Source organism: Callorhinchus milii, unplaced genomic scaffold (genome assembly GCF_018977255.1).
Source record: "Callorhinchus milii isolate IMCB2004 unplaced genomic scaffold, IMCB_Cmil_1.0 Scaffold18, whole genome shotgun sequence".
Taxonomy (NCBI): domain Eukaryota; kingdom Metazoa; phylum Chordata; class Chondrichthyes; order Chimaeriformes; family Callorhinchidae; genus Callorhinchus; species Callorhinchus milii.
The window spans coordinates 2,051,601-2,074,076 of NW_024704759.1; the positions used below are offsets into that span (position 1 = coordinate 2,051,601).

A 22,476-nucleotide genomic window follows, 5' to 3' on the forward strand; every position below is an offset into this window, starting at 1 on the left:
GGTGGGTGGTGGGGGGGGGGGTGGGGGCTGGTGGGAAGCCACCCGTCTGAGATTGCCTGCAACCGCTGTCCGCCTGTACCTCCCTTGGCCGCCTGTGCTTTCGTGGGAATTCGAGATTTGAGTTCTTTGTGAATCGTACACTCGTTGCGCACTCGCTACATCTCCCGTTGTGTTCGCCCACGAAACGCACAGTCACTATACCTTACAGTGTAGTCAAGGATTATTATTATCGTAAACCTCACATAAGTCGCATCAGTTGAGGCCACACATTTACTATGACTTATGCAAAGTATGAGTTATGTCAAACTTGCACAGAAGATAAACCCTTGAATGGGACGTGGGCAGATGTACAACTTAGGCCATTAAACAATTTACACAGATCGGACTTATGGGGAGTTTTACTGTAATCATCTCCTGCACCACCTCCCCACTCACACCACCCCCCCACCCCCAGTGCAAGTCCATAGGAGGGGGAGAGTGAGCGAGTGGAGGGGGAGGAAGGAGCCACGTACAGACAGACACAGGGACTGACGACGTCACAGGTCAACTGCGACCCCTCAGCCATTTACAATAGATATGTTAGCGACCCAACTACATCAGTTATTGCACATAACTCGTCTACAGAGACCCACGGCAACCTCCACGCAGGATGCCAGCGATCTGAAGGCAGCAGCGGGCAGGCAGGCGGTGTGGGGGGTGGGGGGGGGGACAGAGGGGTGGGGCGGAGGTGTTTGTGAGGAGGGCCTTCTCCCAGCACGGCACAGAGCGAGATGGCTTTCAGCGGCCCATCACAGAGTCAGTTGTTGTTGCTGATGATCCACCAGGAAGCTGAGAAAACAACAACAACATAAACAGTTAAACTAGAGACAAAGAGATAGAGAGACAGAGACAGAGAGAGAGCAAAGGCACCTTTCCAGGTTGCCATCTGAACCAGGAAGTCGTTGTGTAGATTAATAATCTAAACTGTATAACAATGTGGGGCAGCAGCCAATACAGCTGTGTATCGCCCACAAAATACACAGTCGCTACACTACGCAGTAAATCCTGCAAAGCACCTTGAGACGTTTGCACCGTGATAAGGCGCTGGCTCAAATGTGAGGATTATTATTATTATTACTCATTCCCACAAGTGGCTGTTGAGGTCAGATTCAATGGAATCACGTGGGAGAGTGAGAGAGAGGGAAAGAGAGAGAAAAGAGGGAGAGAGGGAGGGAGAGCTACAAGGTGGGATTGATAACAAAAAGACAGTTAACACACGGAGCATAGACAGGATGGGCCAGACAGCCTCTTTCAGTGCTGAAGGTTACTGTGTTTGCGAACATAGGAACAGGAGGAGGCCATTCAGCCCCTCGAGTCTGATCCGCCATTCTATTAGACCGTGGCTGATCTGTACCTGAACTCCAATTACTACAGTTTAACATTTCTATTTAATTTAGAGTTCCTAAAGCTACGCTCTCGCTGACTTATGCAAAGACCTGAGACCCACTTTGTATTGTTTACTAACAGACACAAGGCAAGTAATTGAGAGAAAGTGGGGGTGGGTGGTGGGGGGGGGTGGAGGGGTAGGGGTGGGGAGGATGCAAATAACAAGCAATGTTCCTCTCACCCAGAGGAGAGCCCAGGGCGTCAGATGAGGGTAGGAGGCAGAGCAATGCAGCACGACATATGCAAAGTAAACCATCCTCTTCCCCTTTGGGACTAAGTTGACTCCGAGGTGATTTGCCTGACAATGGATTAGTCAAAGACAGTTGATCGTCTGTGACGTCCTCGATGCAAGGTTTATTATTATATTATTATATTATGTTATTATATTATTATTTGCTTCTTGCATGAGGGTCTCTGCTAGTCGCTGGGTATTGAGGAGGTTGGACATCTTAACCATTAAACAATAATTTGGTACAGGGCCTTTCATGTTGGGAAGAAGTCCCAAAGTGCTTCGCAGGATTTTATTGTAAAAGTGTAGTGACTGTGTGTTTTGTGAAGGAACTCTATCTTTCCCTCTGGCCAGGTCAGAGATGCGAGTGTTGTTGTTATAATAATAATAATAATAATAACCCTTGCATTTGATACAGCGCCTTATTACGTCATTGAGACGTCCTCAAAAGCACTTCACAGAATATACCGTAAAGTAGAGTGACTGTGTGTTTTGTGATCGAAACGTTGGTAGCAATACCAGATAAATAACGCAATAATGCAAATAGCTCGTCAAATAACAACATTGAACGGACTGGATTCAAAGCAACAGATAAACGCACTGAGCCCTAACTATGTAAATCATAAAACGTCAAAAGATCATGTATTTGTGGTATTCTTTCATGTCCAATGCAAATAATATTCATGGAGCACAGGGATGTTTAACCCCTCAACTGCCTGTTCTGTTTTCATGGCTCATTGGTTGAACACATGTGTGAAGCTTCCAATTAGATGCAATACAATTCTTTATATATAGAATAAGTTATAATATTTTATATTATAACTTATAAACCTCAGGCAAGTTTCTTTACTCCACATGTCTCTGTTTACCCAGCAGTAAGTAGGGACCTGGTTGTCAGTCGATTGGCGGATTGTTTTCCGGGGGTAATGATCCCTCCAAAAAATGCAGTCACTCAATCCATGATGGGTAGTGGGACACTGCCTTACACAATTGGCTGCCACGTTTTGCCCACAAAATACAAAGTTACTACACCTTACAGTACGCTCTGTGAAGCGCTTTGAGACGTCTCAACGACATGATAAGGCGCTATATTAAATGCAAGCATTATTTTGCAAGGACAAGTTCTTGTTGATGGTGGTGTTGTTGCTGTTGGTGTTGAAGGTGATAGAAAGGGCCTCATTGTCCTTGGCCCAGGCCGGGGGGTGGGGGCACGGGTGTGGGCGGGAGTCTTACCAGGCAGCAGCATGGTGGTCATGAGCTCAGGGGTCTCCAGGAAATCCACATTCTTCCTCTGGAAGGCCTTGCTGTGGTTTGCCTGCAGGTGGCTGAGACGTTTTACCCATCCATTAGTTAGTGTCAACAACAACAACAACAACAATCTTCTCAGATTTGCAGGTTGTGACTGGTGGAGTGCCGCAAGGATCAGTGCTTGGGCCTCAACTGTTTACAGTCTACATCAATGACATTGATGAGGAAATAGAGCTTAATATATCTAAATTCACAGACAATACAAAGCTAGGTGGGAAAGAAAGCTGTGAAGAGGACACAAGGAGGATGCAAAGGAATATAGACAGGTTAAGCGAGTGGGCAAAAAGGTGGCAGACGGAGTATGATGTGGGCAAGTGTGAAGTTATTCACCTAGTTAGAAAAAATAGAAAAATAGAAAAGCAGATTATTTTCTGGAGGGGGAGAATACTAGTGTTAATATTCAGAGGGATTTAGGTGGCCTTGTACACCAATCACAGAAGGTTAGTATGCAGGTACAGCCAGCAATTAGGAAGGCTAATAGCATGTTAGCATTTATTGCAAAGGGGTTGGAGTACAAGAGTAGGGAAGTCTTGGTGCAATTGTATAAGGCCTTGGTGAGACCGCACAGAGAATATTGTGTGCAGTTTTGGTCTCCTTATCTAAGAAAGGATATACTCACCTTAGAGGGAGTGCAGTGTAGATTCACTAGGTTGGTTCCTGGGTGAGGGGGGGTTAACCTACAAGGAGAGGTTGAGTAAACTAGGCTTATATTCTCTAGAATAGAGAAGAATTAGAGGTGATCTTATAGAAACCTATAAAATTCTTAAGGGTCTTGACAGGGTAGATAGTGTGAGACTGTTTCCTCTGGTTGGAGAATCTAACTCTAGGGGGTTATAGTCTCAGGATTAAAGGTCAGCCTTTTAGAACTGAGTTGAGAAAACGTTTCTTCACTCAGAGGGTAGCGAATTGATGGAATTCCCTACCCCAAAGGCTGTGGATGCTCAGTCCTTGAACATGAGATCAATAATTTTTTAAAAACGAAAGGGATTGAGGGATATGAGGATAGGGCGGGGAAATGGAATTAGGTTAGAAGATCAGCCATGAACTTATTAAATGGCGGGGCTCCTATTTCTTACGTTCTTATTTCTTAACACAATTAACATTTACACAACACCTTTTACACCTTTTACATCAGGAGGAAGTACCAAAGTGCTAAACAGTGAAGGATTTGCACCTGAGTAGGGGGGTGGGATCCAGAGAGGTGGGGGAAGGAGGATGGCCGAAGGCATGGTCGAAGGAGGTAAGGGAAGAGTCGAGGAGGAGGAGCTATGGGATGGCATTCCAAAGGGTGGAGGCAGAGAGGCTGAAGACCTGACTGCCAATGGTGGGGTGGGCCAGGTGGGGGACGTGGAACAGGTTAGATTGAGTGCGCTTTGAGACGTCCTCCTGCTGCAAATCGAAGGTAAGAATCATATTTTTTTCCCCTAAAGGTGTAAAAAAGGAAACTGGCTTCCAGAGGTAATGTCTCCCACCCACAGCCCACACCATCTCTTACCTCCTCCAAGAAGCCCGATCCTGCCAGAACTCATACACGATGAAACGGGATTCATTCCTCAGTTTCTGGACAGAGATGCTGGTTACGAGAGTGGACAGACATCAACATGAACGTGACATGAAGACAGAGAGACCCTGGAGTTGAATTCCCCTCCACTCCCCCCTCTCCTCCACGCCCCCTCCCCACATCCCACCCTCCCTCCACCGCTCCCCATATCCCCCTCCATCCCTCTCTCCCCATGTTGCTGTAGCTTCAGCTCCCACAAGCATGAGGCATTCCCACCTTGCCCGCCACTGTCTATGTGCAAACCTCTAAACCAGTGCTGGCCAACCTGTGGCCCGTGGGCCATTAAGAGGTGCCCCCCACCCCACCCACTCTCCCCCTCCCCCAACATTTGCACAAGTCCAGGTAACTCCATGTTTTCCTTGATTGACTATTTATTGACTGTGGCATGAACATCAAGAAATATTAAAATTCAAGAATTGGCCGACCATAAAGGTTGCCTGGGTACCGCCTTTAACAGCCCCGAGGATCAGCCGCCATGAAGGATGTTCCCCGGATTCTGCCAATATCCCCATAAATATGGGGGTGGGGGGAGGGTGTGGTTATTAAGCCAAAGCGGCCGGCGGTCGCCGCGGTAATCAGCCAGAACGGGTTGCGACTTACTGCAAACTGCCGCTCTGATTGGCTGCGGACTTGACATATCGCTTGAGGTCCTGGCGGAACTCCTCCACCTCCTCCTCCAGCACCGACATCTGCCTCTGAACCACCATCAGCTGCTACGAGGGGGAGAGGGGAGAGGGCGTCAGTCTCCCTGCCCTGCGTGGGATTGGAACACGCAAGGCTCTCTGGGTCTCTTCCCTCCCATTGGCAGTGGGGATCATCCACCCCCTGTGGTTCTCTTTCTCTATCTCTCTTTCTCTGTCTCTAGTCCCCGGTTCCTGAGCCAAGAGGGGCCGCAGTATTCCAGGGCACTCATTGCTGATGACAGCTCAGCCCATCCGCAGGACCTGGAAGGACCGACCAGTCACTGGGGGCAGGGAATCCTCCTTCTCAGCTCCTGGTAACCCTGCAGCCAAAGCCCTAACTAACGGGGAGGGTGGTCCTAGCTGCACGAGGGGGGTTGGTTGTTTGGTTGGTGTGAGGGGGGAGAGAGAGAGAGAGAGAGAGAGTCTGCACTCCAGGATAAATGCAGACTCTTATTCACGGCTCTGGGACGTCACCCCGAGTGAAGGGCTCGCTATCGAAGTACGAGTTGCTGTTGTTGTTATTGTTTCCACATGGGTCAGACCAAAAAGTAAGCAAAACTCCTTTGGGTGGAAACATTCTGATCCTGTGGGTGAGTGGTGGGGAAGGGGAGGGGTGTTGGGGACAGGGAGTGTGGGGTTGGGGGAAGGGGAGGGGTGGTGGGCAGGAGAAAGATCATGTTCCGTTTGCTCCTTTCTCTAAATTGAGTTGTTTTTCCCCGTTCTCTGGTGTATTTTGCCCCAGTCTCTACCCGCGTGGTGACGAGACACCAGGCACTTACAGACTGGGAGGTCCCATCAATCAGTTCTTCTTTCAAAGGCTCCAGTCTCGGAGTCTACCAACACAACAGAAAGATTTTCAGCTTTTGTTTTACATATAATAATAATAATAATCCTTGCATTTGATATAGCGCCTTATCACGTCTCAAAGCCCTTCGCAGAATGTATTATAAAGACTGTATATGTGGTGGGAGAAACATGTCCATTGTGCACAGCGGTGATTCAAAAACGGTCGTGGATTGATCGAACACATTTTTTTTAAAAAAAGGAATTATTACCTCTGGAAAACGATTAACAACTGTGTTCTTACTCACTGATGGGTAAACAGAGACGCGTGTGCGTGTGTGGAGTGAGGAAACTTGCCCAAGGTTTTGCCCTGACCCAGGAATCCAAAGGACATAAAATATTTGTGATTTTTTTTCTCTCCTGTTCATAACCGTTCATAAGCTGGGGAACTTAATAATAATATAAATAACATGCTTTACATCTGGTACTGTACAGTGCCTCTCACGTCAGGAGCGACGTCTCAAAGCGCTTCACAGGATAGACTGTAAAGTGGAGTGGGCGTGTGTGCCATGTGGGCAAAGGTGGTCATGTTTACGCTGTGATGATTACAAACAGATGTGCACAGGGTGTTCACAAAGTCCTGTTACCCCAAGTTTTGGTGTCTCTACAGTGCACTACTGACCAACAACAGAAACATGTGAAAGAATGATGATAATTGTATTTAGACGTGTTCATTGTATTCAGTACAAGTGTATTTAGACGTGCAAAGGATTGATGTGTGTGTGTGTGCATGTGTGTGACTATTTGCGTGCATGTACGTGTGTGTGTGTTTGTTGTGTGAGTATGTGTGTGTTTGTTGTGTGAGTGTATGTGTTTGTGTGTGTGTGTGCATGTGTGTGTGTGCGTGTGTTTGTGTGCATGTGTGTTTGTGTACATGTGTGCGTGCGTGTATTTGTATGTGTGTGTGTGTGTGAGTGCCATCATTTTCATGGCAGATAATGAGCCATCGCCATGTTCGGTGTCACACCTCCCGTGACATGAATGGAGTCATGAGGAGGCGAAATGCGTCTCTGACGCCTGTTTCATAGTCTCGTATCCCTGTTGTGTAACAGGACTTGGTGGACGCTCTGTATTATTATCGTTGACCTAATCCCTGTGTACGTTAGACTAAGTCCAGTGTTAGCTCAGTGTTACCTTCCACTCCAGCCGGTCAACCAGCTGCTGGAGTCTGTTGACCTGAGTTACCCACTGACTTTCGGGCTCAACGTGGACACCTGTAACAGGGAGAGGAACCAACAACAACAAACAAATGACATTTACACAGCGCCCGTCACGTGGGGAGGACGTCCCTAGACGCTGGACAGTCAAGGGGTTTGCACCATGAGCGGCTCACCAGGAGCGAGCATTAACCCCCGGGTCCCAACAGCCAAAGAGCTCACAGCGAGACCCCACACACAGCCGGTCATTCAACAAACTGTCTGGAGGATTCTTGGCCGGGAACCTGAGGAGACACTCCCTTGATAATAATTATAATAATAATAATAATCCTTGCAATTGATGCAGGGCCTTGTCACGTCGTCGAGACGTCTCAAAGCGCTTCACAGGATACACTGTTCAGTGGATTGACCGTGCGTTTTGTGGGTGAAACCCCGGGCGGGCCAGTTTGCCCACAAACAACCGTGGAGTGATCCTGCTGCGGAGTTAATGTAACTCCATCTAAAGCACTGGATGAAATTCAGGTCCCAGGGAAGTCTCTTGGTCTGTCGCAGTGAGCGTCCAAGGCCAACAGGGGGCGGCCCTCGCTCACATCACCAAACCAACAAATTTCCTTCAGGATTCCATTGGATTCATCCCGCGCTGTCTGTCGCTCAAAATAGCCAGCGATCGCCTCCCTCCCCTTTCGTTGGCAGATCCCATCTATAACCCCATTTCTCCACATTTTCTCCGCATCCCCTTTATTTCACTCCCGGCAGAGCGTGGGGAGGGGGGAGGGGTGGTGCGGTTGGGGAAGGAAGAGATCAACAACAACAACTTTCGCCCACAAAACACACGGTTAATTCACGTGGCTGTATATCCCGTGAAGCGCTTTGAGACGTCTCAAAAGCGTGATCAGGCGCTGTATCAAAATGCCAGGATTATTATTATGACAACAACAACTTGCATTTATACAGCGTGTTCTGCATGCGGGGCAGTCTCTCAGAGCACTTAACAGTGGCGAGTCGGTGGGGGGGGGGGGGTGGTGAGTTGACCTTAGACTCGGCCGAAGAGGAAGGTCTTTGGTGCGATCTGAAAAAGGGGTGTAGGAGAGGGGAATAGAGGGGAGGGATTGAGGAAGAGGGTTCCAAAGTCTCGGGGATTAGTGGCTGAAAGCGTGGACGCCGATGGTGGAACGGAGAGGACGAGGGACTAACACATGAAGCCAGAGCCAGTCGGGCGGAGGCAGCAGGCAGTGGGTTGGGGAGTAAGCAGGTCAGAGAGGTAATAATAATAATAATAATAATCCTTGCATTTGATACAGCGCCTTATCACATCTTTCGAAACGTTTCAAAGCATTTCACAGGATACACTGTAAAGGAATTGACTGTGTATTTTGTGGGCGAAACGTCCACGGAGGTGCCAGGGCCTGAAGGGATTTGTAGACGAGTGAGAGGATCTTGAAGTTGTTCGGTTCTGTGCTCAGGAGCCAGCGGAGCCTGGCGAGGACTGGTGTGATCTGGGGGCACGGAGTTGTGTGCGGGTGACAGTACAAAGTGGCGGCATCTGTTACTGTTCCAGTGTTCAATACCTGAGTGGAGGATCCCAGAGAAAGGGTCGCTGGGGGACAGGCAGAAGGTCTTCTGGGCCCTGCGACCGCAGCGTCTGACCGGCCGATGGACAGAGAGGGGCTCGGGCATCTGCGGCTCCTCCCTGTCAATGGGAGAGCGACGTGTGAGAGAGAGAGAGAGAGAGAGGAGAGAGAGAGAGAGAGAGAGAGAACTCCCGCTCCAGGGACATATATAGGAGGGTTAATGTAGGACTGGAGAGTGAGAGCAGCGCAGACTCATATCAGGGCAGATTGGACACACTTTGGGAGCTTTTCTCTCTGGAGACGAGAGGGTTTTTAAAGACGGATCCAATTGAGGTGTTTAAAATTATGAAACTATTTGATGAAGTGGATGCTGAAGGGGCTGTTTCCGCTGGTTGGCGAGTCTGAAACCCGAGGGTGTGGATATCAGGGAGTCCGTAACAGATCTAACGCAGTGCGGTTAGCAGGAACCTCTTCACAGAGAGGATGGTGAGAGTGTGGAACTCGCCACCAGGAGCTGTGGTTGAAGCAAAAAGTTTCAAGGTGTTTCAGAGGAAACTTGATGTATACCTGAGAGAAAGGGGAATAGAGGGGTGTGGGAGAGGGGAATGGAGGGGTGTGGGAGAGGGGAATGGAGGGGTGTGGGAGAGGGGAATGGAGGGGTGTGGGAGAGGGGAATGGAGGGGTGTGGGAGAGGGGAATGGAGGGGTGTGGGAGAGGGGAATGGAGGGGTGTGGGAGAGGGGAATGGAGGGGTGTGGGAGAGGGGAATGGAGGGGTGTGGAAGAGGGGAATGGGGGTGTGTGGAAGAGGGGAATAGGAAGCGTGTGTGGAGCCCAAATGGCATGTTTCCATGTCATATCGTTCTACGTAACTCTGTGTAACTCGGTGTGTGGTGGTGCTGGAGGGAGGGGAGGGGGTATGTAAGGGGGGGAGAAGGTGACCGTGTGGCTGCCCACCTCTCTCGGCTGCTCTGCTCCCCCACGGCCTCGATGGCACACTCCAGCGAGCTCTGCAGTGACTGAAGCTGCTCCATGGTCTCCCTCAGCAGGAAGCGGGTCACAAACTGCCTGAGGGCCGAGGAAGTCTGGTATTCCTGGGGGCACACGCGCACACAGTCACTACACTCCACCGCAATTCCCCCACAAAGCATTTGGAATGCGTTTATATCAACGACAACAACAACAACAACAACAAGCAAGGTAGCATCTGAGCCGGTGGGCAGGGAACAGAGATACACAGCCCTGCAACTGCAGTGAAGGTGGTAGAGATCCCAGATTCCACCCGGTCTTAGCCTGTGAGACACAGGATCATAGAATATTACAGCACAGAAGGAGGCCATGCGGCCCATCGTGCCAGTGCCGGCTCTACGGAAGAGCCGCCCCATCAGTCCCACTCCCCCGCTCTAACCCCATATCCTTGTAAATGTTTCCATTTCAAGTACTGATTTAAATCCCACCTCGAAAGTTGTTGTTGTTGTTGTTGTTGAACCTGTTTCCACGCGGCTCTAAAAGTTGTTGCGGAAACACTGGACTCGGCCATGAACGCGCAGGGCAGATCTTTCTCGCGTTCCCGGGTATGCGCAATTTCAGACGGAATAAACAACTGCACGGCTGGTTCTGAGAGAGGCTCGGGGGAGGCTCGAGGGGCTGAATGGCCTCCCTCTTCTGCGCTGTAAATTTCTAGGATCTTGTGTGTGTTGGAGGGGGCGGTGGGGTGGGGGGCGTCTGAATTACCTTTTTGGTTTTGTCCATGGCCCCGAGCACCGAGATGTTCAGTTGCTCCAGCGCGGACAGCACACTCTCAAACTCCCCCATGTGCTCGGAAAAATACTCTGCAAACACACACACCACCAACAACAACAACTTGTATTTATATAGAGACCCTCACGCAGGGTAGCGGCCCGGAGCGCTTGATGGTGGCAGAGCCTGACTCCGAGCTGGGTGGGGTGTGGGGGGGCGGGAGGGCTGGGAGGTGAACGTAGGCACGGTCAAACAGGAATATTTTCAGGCTGAAGATGGGGAAGGAAGGGGGCAAGGCGGAGGGATAAGAGGGAGAGAGTTCCAGAGTTTCAGGACGCAGTGGGACAGGGAGCGAGGGACAGGGAAGAAAGAGCCCCTCATCCTCGGTGACTTTGCCGAACTTCCTGACATTCCCGAGAGTTTCCAGAACGCTGATGTAGAGCCACCCCCCCCCACACCACCACACCTCCCCCAGTCACGTCCGTCTGAGTGGCTGATGGATCAGAGTTGACAGGAGCAGCCTTAACCCAACCACACGAAGGAGAGGAGACTAGTTCACAACGAGGAGCAATGGGCAAACAGAGTGCTGGAGAGCCTCCACCCACCTGCCCTCGCTGTGACATCTCCCCCAGGACATCTACCAGTCACTGGGAAGCCTGAAGTGAAATGCCTTGTTAGGGAAGGCCAGCAAAGGGAAGGGAAATGATGGGAAGGGCAGTGAGGAGACTGACTTACCGCACAGCTCTTCAGTATCCAAGTTGCTGCGATTAAACGAGAGCGAATAAAAAAAAATGATATTGGATTATCGGCTCGAGGCTTAAAACCTAACAAATAAACAATCCATGCATTTGACACGGCGCTTTTTACGTCAGGGGGATGTCTCAAAGCCCTTCACGGGTTTATTAATAACAATAATAACAACACTTGCATTTGACACAACGCCTTTCATGTCAGGAGGATGTCTCAAAACACTTCAGACAATAATTATTAATAACAATCATCATCATCCTTGCATTTAATACAATGCCTTATCACATCGTTGCGTGTCTCACTGCGCCTCGTAGGATTTTACTATAAAATAGGAGACCGTGTGTGTGTGTTTTGTCGGCTTTCGCTAGTTCAATTAACAGGAGTTGCCTCTTCATTTACAGTGTCTCAGAGCGCTGAAAATCCAATTAAAATCAAATAATAATTAAAACAAACGTTGGGTTTATTTTTTTCGCAATTCCTTCTGAGCTGGCGTAGAAACGTTAGTCAGAATGTTTGATTATAATAATTATTATTATTATAATGATTATTATTATTTCGCCCATAAAATATACAATCAATTCACTTTACAGCATTACCTGTGAAGCGTTTTGAGACGTTCTGGGACGCTGCCCTGTGTGAGGGGCAATATGTAAATGCAAGTGGCTGTGTTGTTGCCGTCTCAATGGCCTGATAAGGCGTTATATCAAATGCAAGGATTATTATATTATTATTATTATTACACACATTACAAATAACCTTCAGAATATTAACCTTCCAAAAGCGGCTCATCACTGAAGCCCAGATTGCCTGGAGCTTGATGGGGGACGGGGAGGAGGGGAGGAGAGGGGGGTGTGGGGGGAATTGGGTGGTGGTCAGCAGGCAAGTGCGCAGAATGTTAGGTGGCAGCACACAGCTCCCAGGGCCGCTCAATAAATCACTCGTCTCTCAGCCTGATCGCTTCTGACATGGAGCTCTACCAGCTCTGGCCGCCCCCTCCTCACGGCTTGTCAGCGAGGAACCACAGAGTCGCTGTTGGTGTCCGCCAGCAGAGAGGGGTCTGCTCTCTCTCTCTCTCTCTCTCTCTCGCCACGGGATGGCTGTGAACTCCACAAGCAACTTTCCCCAACCTTGACAATCAGTTGATTCTTAATAATAATAATAACAATCCTTGCCTTTGATACAGCGCCTTATCACGTCATTGAGACGACTCAAAGCGCTTCACAGGATATACTGTAAAGCGGAGTGACTGTGTATTTTGGGGGAGGGTTGGAGTGGGAAACTTTCCTGTACGGATCAGCTGTTTAACAGAGAATTCCATGTATCCCAACTATACATGTAAATCCCAGAGATACTTGTTGGGATGGAATGCCCTCTCTCTCGCTCTCTCTCTGGAGGGTTGCATCCTGTTTACTTAATTAGCTGAGACAAAGACGGAGACAGAGACCCGGCATTACTCACTTAGCACACTGCTTATCGATCTCGTGAAAGAGCTCCTGTAGCTCAAAGGAGCCCAGGACGCCATCAGCAAAGTAAGCCTTAAACTCCTCCAGGGACAATTTACCGTCGTCTGTAAGAGAAGACAATTGGAACAGCTCCAAACCCCCCCTACACACAGCCTGATAGACTCTGACGCAGTCAAAGGCAACACAGAGATCAGTTGTCTCTGGTCGACCAGGTGTCTGACCCCTGCAAAATCCCATCCCCATCCCCGTGCTTAAGAGTCTTCGTCCCCAAATTACTGAGAGGTTGGAGGCTCGCGAACATTTCCTTGCAAGGAATGGTCAGGGAGAGCCAAAACTTGTGGGCACCACAGAGTGGCCGTGTCTGTTGTGTACATTTGTGTGTGTGTCTGTATGTGTGCGTCTCTCTTTCTCTATCTATGTGTGTCTCTGTCTATCTCTATCTGTTCGCGTGTGTCTATGTGTGTGTATCTACGCACGTGTATATCTATGTGTCTATGTGTCTCTGTCTGTGTGTGTCTGTGTGTGTGTCTCTCTCTCTGTCTGTATGTGTCTGTGTAAGTGTGTCTACATCTCTGTTTCTCTCTGTCTGTCGGTGTCTCTTTCTCTTTTTTGTGTGTATGTGTATCCATGTCTCTGTCTCTCTCTCTGTCTGTTTCTGTATCTCTCTCTGTCTCTGTCTCTCTCTCTCGATTTATCTAATTCTCTTTAAATTTGACTCAATACCAATAGTCACTTGTGTAGAGTGTTTCACATCCAAATAACCCCTTTGTTTAAAAATAACCCTTCTACTTGACGTCGCTGGTGACATTCACAGCTTTGTGTGGGATTGTTTGTGCCAACCAGCAAGCCTGCATTAGTGACTAACTCTTTGAATCATATGACACAATGGTAGAGTGGGTTAATCAGCCTTTAATTGGAAATCAACCAGAAAAGAGAGACATGTGAGACAGAGACAGGGAACGTGAGAGAGAAAGTGAAATGAGAGTGTGAGAGTGAAAAGAGAATGTGTGAGAGAGAGAGAGAGAGAGAGGGGGAGTAGAACGTGACCAAACAAGAGAACACAGGAGAATGACAAAGTGAGAGGGGGAGGGAACCAAAAAGAGAAAGGGGGGAGAGAGAGAGTGAGTAAGTGAGTGGATGGAGGTGTATTGGCGTGTGGAGTAAGGAAACTTGCCGAAGGTTTTGCCCCGCCCGGGAATCAAACCCTGGTCCTCGCACCTGCGAGGCGAACGCTCTAACCAACAAGCTAGTTTGGTTCTCACCTGAGTTGGGGTACAATCATAGAATCGTAGAATTGTACAGCAGAGAAGGAGGCCATTCGGCCCATCGTGTCTGTGCTGCTCTTTGAAAAGAGCTTCCAAATCTATCCCACTCCTCCGCGCTCTCCCCAGAGCGCTGCAAACTTGTCCTCCCCAAATATCTATCTAATTCTCTCTTGGAAGTTGTTATCGAATCGGCTTCCCCCACCCTTCAGGCAATGCGTTCCAGATCCCAACAACTCGCTGTATGAAAAAAATTCTCCTCCCCTCCCCTCTGTTTCTTTTGGCAACTATTTTAAATCTGAGTCCTCGGGTTACCGCCAGTAGAAACACTTTCTCTCTGTTCACCGTATCAAATCCCCTCATCATTTTGAACACCTCTATTAAATCTCGCAGTAACCTTCTCTGCTCCAAGGAGAATAATCCTAACTTCTCCGGCCTCTCATAAGGATTTGAAGATCACTTCATTGGAACCGTAAATAAACACAGCCCTGACTGGCTGCACGCGGGAAATCATTGTGATGTGAAGGGTTCCAAGGTCGGATCCTCTCTTCTGTCCATCCGTCTCCCATTTCTTCTCCCCATCCCCCATTCCCCGTCCCCTCGCCCCACAAACTGGGAAGAAACGAAGGGGAAACATTGTCTTATCTACTCACCGTTCTTATCTGCTCTGCGAAAAATCTGTAAGAGATCAGAGACCAGGTAAGTGTTGATGGGCGGAGCCACGGCTAAGTTGGTCACTACGGACAATGAGGCCACTCGGGAGAGAGGGACTGGATCCCAATCGGACAACAGCCTCGAGAAACGTGCCAATCCGGGGCTGAAATTTGCGGCTTTTGGCAAATATTCCTAGCATTTGTTATGGCGCGAGGAAAGCTGACTAACAACCTGGTTCCTACTTACTGCTGAGTAAGCAGAAAGAGGCGTGTGGAGTAAGGAGACTTGCCTAAGGATTCGCCCTGCCTGGGGATCAAACCCGGGTCCCATCTGTGCCAGTTCAGGTGGATGCTAAAGATCTATGCGCTATTCGAAAAGAGAAGGGGTTTTCTCTCTCTCTCCCTGTGTCCTGGTCAACAAGCCCCCAAATAAAATTGATCACTCACTCGATTTTTGTGGGACATTGCTGTGTGCAAACTGGCTGCTGTGTTTCGCCCATAAAATACGCAGTCTCTACAATTTGCAGTGCATCCTGTGAAGCGTTTTGAGACATCTCAATGACGTGATAAGGCGCTGTATCCCATCCAAGGATCATTATTATGATAGTTTTCTCACGTGCGAGGAGAGCGGGCTAACCATTACGCTAAGGACTCCCTGTCTCTCTCTCTCTCTCTCTCCCCCACTCCACACTCCACCCCTCTCTCTCCTTTCCCCCCTTTCCATCCCTTCCTCACTCACTCTCCCCTATTTTTTAACAACTGCTAAATACGACTGTGCATTGATGTTAAATCTAATCTAAGACACGGGAGGGGAGGGAGGAGGGAGTCAGGCTCTGTCACTCAGCCTATCTCCGTTATTAAAGTCACAGTAAAGACACGATCATTAATTAAAGGCCCGTAGAGAGTCTTGGCGACTGCTGCTGATGTCAGGCTCACAGTTGACAAAGGCGTCTGCGACTCCGAAGGTCACACACACTACAAGTCGCGATGACTCACCCATCACCAAATCAAGAGAAACCTCACAAAAAAACGAGGATGTGGGATTTAAACTCCTATTTGCAGAGCTGCGAGACGTCTCAAAGCACCTCTCAATAATTAGCAACTGGTGTAGTGTGTGGACGAACGCAGCAGCCAATTTGCACACAGAGAATTCCCACAAAAATTCCCTGTGTATCCTGTGAAGCGCTTTGAGACGTCTCGACGACGTGACAAGGCCCTGCATCAATTGCAAGGATTATTATTATTATTATAATTATTATCAAGGGAGTTTCTCCTCAGGTTCCCGGCCAAGAATCCTCCAGACAGTTTGTTGAATGATCGGCTGTGTGTGGGGTCTCGCTGTGAGCTCTTTGGCTGTTGGGACCCGGGGGTTAATGCTCGCTCCTGGTGAGCCGCTCATGGTGCAAACCCCTTGACTGTCCAGCGTCTGGGGACGTCCTCCCCACGTGACGGGCGCTGTGTAAATGTCATTTGTTTGTTGTTGTTGGTTCCTCTCCTGTTACAGGTGTCCACGTTGAGCCCGAAAGTCAGTGGGTAACTCAGGTCAACAGACTCCAGCAGCTGGTTGACCGGCTGGAGTGGAAGGTAACACTGAGCTAACACTGGACTTAGTCTAACGTACACAGGGATTAGGTCAACGATAATAATACAGAGCGTCCACCAAGTCCTGTTACACAACAGGGATACGAGACTATGAAACAGGCGTCAGAACGCATTTCGCCTCCTCACTGACTCCATTCATGTCACGGGAAGTGTGACACCGAACATGGCGATGGCTCATTATCTGCCATGAAAATGATGGCACTCACACACACACACACATACAAATACACGCACGCACACATGTACACAAACACACATGCACACAAACACATGAGCACATACACGTGCACACACACACACACACACACACGTTTCTGTTGTTGGTCAGTAGTGCACTGTAGAGAAACCAAAACTTGGGGGTAACAGGACTTTGTGAACACCCTGTGCACATCTGTTTGTAATCATCACAGCGTAAACATGACCACCTTTGCCCACATGGCACACACGCCCACTCCACTTTACAGTCTATCCTGTGAAGCGCTTTGAGACGTCGCTCCTGACTTGAGAGGCACTGTACAGTACCAAATCTAAGGCATGTTATTTATGTTATTACTAAATTCCCAGTCGCAGGGGTATGAACGGGAGAGGAAAAAATCCCAAATATTTTATATGTTTTAGAATCCCGGGCGAGGGCGAAACATTGGGCAAATTTCCTTACTCCACACGCCTCTGTTTACCCAGAAGTAAGTAGGAACCCGGTTGTTAGTCAATGGCGGATCACATTTCCGGGGTTAATAATCCCTTCAAAAAAAATGTGGTCACTCAATCCACGACTGTTTGTGGGACATCGCTGTGCGCAATGAACACCTTTCGCCCACAAAATATACAGTCTTCATAATATATTCTGTGAAGCACTTTGAGACTGAGAGACAGAGATTGACAGAGACGGAGACTGAGAGACAGAGACTGACAGAGACAGAGACTGAGAGACAGAGACTGAGAGAGACAGAGATTGAGAGACAGAGACAGACACAGGGTCAAAATTCAACAGAACAGCGATGAAAGTCAACGTCTGATATTGAACACTTTGAGAGAGAAAAATACAGCCTCAGACCCCGAGCTGTCTGTGTCCCTCAATCACCAGAGGGAAACCATCTCAGCTCCGACCTTCAGAGGGCAATAGGGAGACATTACTGCAGCTAATCAGCACCTCCCGGCCACACTGTGGGGAGATGGCAATTTTCCTCTAAGCAAACCCCACACCCCCGCAACCCCCTCTCCTTACAACACCCCCACCACCCCACAAGCCTCCCTACCCACCCCCCCACCGCTCCCCCCCACCCACAGCTTTAGGATGTACATTAACAATAGCACAATCTCTGAGCTCAGCAGTTACAAATAGAACTGTTCCCCGGCAATAACTGTAGTGACTGTGCTTGTGTTAATGATAATAACAATCCTTGCAATTGACTTAGCGCCTGATCACGTCGTCGAGACGTCTCAAAGTGCTTCACAGTTGCACACAACAAACAGTCATGGACTGGTGACCAATTTTTTTGATTTGGGGGATTGTTGGCCAGGGACACCGGGAGAGAGAAGCTCTCTTCTCTTTTCCAATAGCGCTGCAGGATCTTTATCATCCACCTGGTCAGGCAGACAGGGAGCTCAGTTTAATGTCTCATCCAAAGGATGGCACCTCCAACAATGGAACAGCCCCCCAGTCCTGCACTGGAACATCAGCTGAGACTGTGTGATTCCAAGTCCCAACGTGAGGGCTTGAACCCACAACCTTCTGACTCGGAGGCGAGAGAGAGAGAGAAAGAGCGAGAGAGCACTACCACTGAGCCAGGCTGACACACGGTGATATTACATACGATTATTATCTATTTAACTGTGTTATTATTTTAGTGATAACACAGCAAGCGAGGGCTGAAAGGAGCGCCTTTTCATCTCCGCACATCACAGCGCATCCAACAGTGTTTCCCTTAGCAACCGTCCCCGCTCCGCCAGCGTGCGAGCGCACAAACCAATTACTGGAAGATGTTTGCACTCGTCAAGTCCCTGCCGTCAGCGAGACTCTTTCATCATCTCCGAGACACCGTGACAGTGACAGCATCACTGTCAGACAGCCTCGCTCCATTCCCACATCGCCAACCCCCCACTCCCTCACTCCCCAACCCCCAATTCCCCCCCACCCCACCCCACTCTGATCCTCATTCAAAACTATTTACTTAGAATTCGAGCCTCTCTGTTTCCCCAGCTGGAAAATGCCAGGCACAGACCGGCTTATTTGGTAGATGTTTCTTATGATATCAAAATCATAATTAATAATAATAATTCTTCTGTTTGGAATCGCCTCTTTCACATCCCAAAGCACTTCACGTGAATCACTATACAATGTATTTGTGATTCGTACTAATAATAATATTCAAAATAATAACAATAATCCTTACATTTGCTATATCATGTTGAGACGTCTCAAAGCGCTTCACACGATACAATGTATATTCACGGGATGTATATTTTGTGGGCGAACCGCGGCAGCCAATTGCACACAATAATGTCCCACAAACAATCGTGAATTGTGTGACCATATTATTATTATTTATTTGGGGGGGGAGGGATTATTAAACCCCAAAAGCAATCAGCCAATTGACTAACAACCGTGTTCCTACTTACTGCTGGGTAAACAGAGGCGTGAGTGTAGAGTAAGGAAACTTGGTTAAGGTTTCCTGCCGGGAATCGAACCCGGGTCCTCTCGCTTGCGAGACAAGCGCTCTAACCACTACACTACAGGGTTCCACAGGACTCATAGCATGCACAAGGTGGGGAGGGGGCTAGGAGGCTCCCTGTTCACTTGGATGGTGACAGATGGCGCAGCAGATGCTGTGGTCCTGTGGCTGCCCACGAGGCTCACATCGACGCATCAAATCTCGGGGGTGCAGAAACAGCAGACCCAGCAAAGGAGAGAGGGCTGTCAGGGCCAGGGGACAGAAGGAGCGGGCGAAGGGGGCGTTTTTGTTTAATTAATGGGGGTGGCGTTGGTGGGGGAGGGAGGATGAAAGAGGGCCGCAGTGACTAAAGGTTTGGTTGCCAATGGTGGTGAGGAAGGAACGTGAAGACAGAGAAGGCATCAGCACTCTTGTTTGCACAGCCTCACCAGTGGGTGACATTTCCATTCCCACGAGTGTTACCTTAATAGCCTGCCAATGGGAACGGCTGAGTCAGTGGCAATTAGTGAGGAGTTTAACAGCAGTCTCTGTGTAATAAGCCCAAGGATATTCATCGGGCACTGAGATTGCGCACTGCATCCAAACAGGCAACCACTTAAACCCCGCATTGTTTTTTCATACAGCGCCTTATCAAGTCGGAAAAATGTCTCAAAGTGCTTCACAGGAAATAGTGTAAAGTGTATTTCTAAGCAAATGCAGTCACCCAATTGCATACAGCAGTGTCCCACAAACAGCCATGGAGTCAGTGACCAAATTTATTTGGGGGATTGCTGACCAGGACACCGGGAGACAGAAATTCCCTATTCTCTTTTCGAATAGCTTCATGGCATCTTTAACATGTAACTAAACAGGCACAGATAGGATCTTGGTTTAACGTCTCATCCGAAGGACGGCATCTCCGACAATGTAGAGTGTGAGAACAGAGAGGGGGAGAGCGAGGAGTATGAGGCAGCGAGTGGGGGGGAGGAAGAGTGAAACTTGAGAGATCGAGGGAAAGAGGAAGTTAATTGAGAGCGAGTGGGGGAGTGAGGGAGAGAGAGATCTTAAGCAAAGCTAACATCAGTGTTTTCCCCTGTGTGTAAAACTTGCAATACAAACAGAAATGTTTTGATGGCAAGACTTCAACTCAACTGAGCCGAGCTGGGCAGAGAGAGAGAGAGATTTCACCTCAGCTCCCAGCCCCTGATCACGCTCAAACCATCAAAGCTTAAACCCCTGGTTCAGCTCAGCTCAGCTCATCAACACTCACCATTAAAATAAACACTCCCCAAAGTAATAAGGGATAACGATAATAATAATAAACCTTGCATTTGATACAGCGCCTTATCACGTCTTCGAGACGTCTCAAAGCCCTTCACAGAATGTGCTGTAAAGTGTAGCGACTGTGCGTTTTGTGGGCGAAACACGGCAACCAATTGCGCACGGCAGCGTCCCACAAAACAGTCGTGGATTGAGTTTCCAAATTTTTTTTATTTTGAAGGGATTATTACCCCTGGAAAGTGATCCACCAATCGACTAACTTCCTACCTACTGCTTGGTAAACAGAGGTGTGTGGAGTAAGGAAACTTGGCTAAGGTTTTGCCCCGCCCGGGAATCGAACCCGGGTCCTCTCTCTGGCGAGGCGAGCGCTCTGACCACTGACGCTGGCGAAACGGACAGTGTCGGCGTCCGCCGGTGAGCGCGGTAACTTCTACTCACGTCAATGAAGCCCGGGAGCCTGACTGGCAGTGGCTTGCCAGGGCGACGGTCCTTGTATTTAGCCGCCTGCAGACACATGGTGATCATTTCGGTGCAAGACATCATCTCGGGACAGGATTGGAGACCAGAGGATCAGCGAACGAGAGCGAGAAAGAAAGAGAGAGAGAGAACGAGAGAGAGCAAGTAGAAAAACGCACGCACGCCCACTTCCGTGCTCGCTCACCACACACTCGCAGAGCGAGACGTCAACAAGTAGATATCAAAAACCCCCAAAACTCAAATACCTAAACAATTTTGCCCGACGTTAAATTTTTTTGAAAAATTCACTCAGTTATCTCGTGTGTGTGCTCTAAGGCATGACACCTCACCGTGCCTCGGTCTGTGTGCGTGTGTGTGTGAATGACTGCAGATTACTGCCTATCTGGTACAGAGAAAGATTCTCTCTCTCTATCTCTCTATCTGCGGCTTTCTCTCATTTCTTCTCTCCCATCCTTTCCTCTCGCTCCTCACTGATCTGATCACTGAGCAGCAATGCACCATCAATGCTACTTTCATCCTCCCAGTGCCCACCCCCTCGCTCACCATCCATTGGCTCCCACGCTGTGTTTGCTCTGGACCTCCTGTGGGCTGTTTGTCTGTCGGTCACAGCAGGCTCGGGCAGGTGGGGGTGGGAGGCGTTCGACAAACACACAGTCACTCCACTTTACAGCAAATCCCGTGAAGCGGCGCTTGGAGACGTCTCGACGACATGATAACCCGCTATATCAAATGCAAGGAATATTATAATTATTATTTCAAGTGCAAGGATTATTATTTATTATGATCCCAATCCCCTCTTCCCCCAACCCACCCCCACAGCACCCAGACACAAACCCACCCTTTTAAATGTACAATTTTCCCCCTCTTTTTAAATTAGTTGTCAAATAGCAGGGTTTTTTGTCAATCACTTAGGAAAACTCTTCAATCGCTGCAGGGAGAAAGACACAGCCACACAGCAGCCACTCACTGCCTGAATTTATTATCTGTTATCATGTTTATTATCTAATATCTAATATAGGGTTCTGCCTGTTTAGGCAGACATTAAACATATATCTTGCAGCACTGTTCAACTCATTACAGATAATAATGCTAATAATAATAATTCTTGCATGTGATAGAGCGCCTTATTCTGTTGTCGAGACGTCTCAAAGTGCTTCCTAGAATATACTGTAAAGTGTAGTGACTGTGTATTTTGTGGGCAGAACACGGCAGTCAATTGCGCACAGCAGTGTCCCACAGTCGTGGATTGAGTGACCACATTTTTTTGGGGGGGTGTGTTGGTGGGGACTGTGAAGAGACTCAGCTATTTACAAGGTCCAAAAGGAGTCCCTCCCCGAAATCAACAGCAACCCTCACCGCCTCCCCCCCCCCCCCATAACATACGACCAGAGCTTCCAAGGAGTTTTAAAAATACTTTTATTTCCTCTTTCATATTGAAACTATATACAATCAATATACATTATGTACAGAGAGCAGGGGTGGTGGGGGGGGGGGACCACCTCCTGAAACTGAAGCTTTTATAACATTCAACCAACTCCAGAAGGTTTGAGCGAGAGAAAAAGAGAAAGCATGGCCCCAACACACCCCTTACGTGAGAGACCACCCTCTCTCTCCCGCACAATCCCCCCACCACACACCCCAACTTCAACACTTTCAGTCTTAGCCAAGAGAATGAGCCCCAACCTGTGATGTTCAGAAATGGGGTACAAAGCCCTGACCAGGTGTCTAATTTGCTGTCTTTAACACATGATCTTTGTAAAACAGCTCGTTGGGAACAAGCGGACAGGGAGGCAAACAGCGAGGGAGGTGGTGGAGGGGGAAC

At 48.8% G+C, this 22,476-nt stretch overlaps 2 protein-coding genes across 2 annotated transcripts in view; one reads left to right on the top strand and one right to left on the bottom strand.

Annotated features, from left to right (window-relative positions):
- dynlrb1 (dynein light chain roadblock-type 1) overlaps positions 1–22,476 on the top strand; it is a gene marked incomplete at its 3' end in the record, with an annotated part of 137,919 nt that overhangs the window by 36,566 nt on the left and 78,877 nt on the right. Inside the window, 1 exon segment of the mRNA NM_001292587.1 lies at positions 10,164–10,182.
- Positions 730–21,185, bottom strand: LOC103188614 (N-terminal EF-hand calcium-binding protein 1). Its single transcript, XM_007908655.2, has 13 exons — positions 20,616–21,185; positions 14,644–14,668; positions 12,724–12,832; positions 11,251–11,276; positions 10,510–10,607; positions 9,733–9,869; positions 8,775–8,896; positions 7,184–7,263; positions 5,986–6,039; positions 5,124–5,236; positions 4,458–4,535; positions 2,888–2,979; positions 730–828 (listed from the first exon to the last, which is right to left on the bottom strand). Exons 1-13 carry the CDS (start codon positions 20,718–20,720, stop codon positions 797–799), a joined length of 1,071 nt encoding a protein of 356 aa, XP_007906846.1. The 5' UTR covers positions 20,721–21,185; the 3' UTR covers positions 730–796.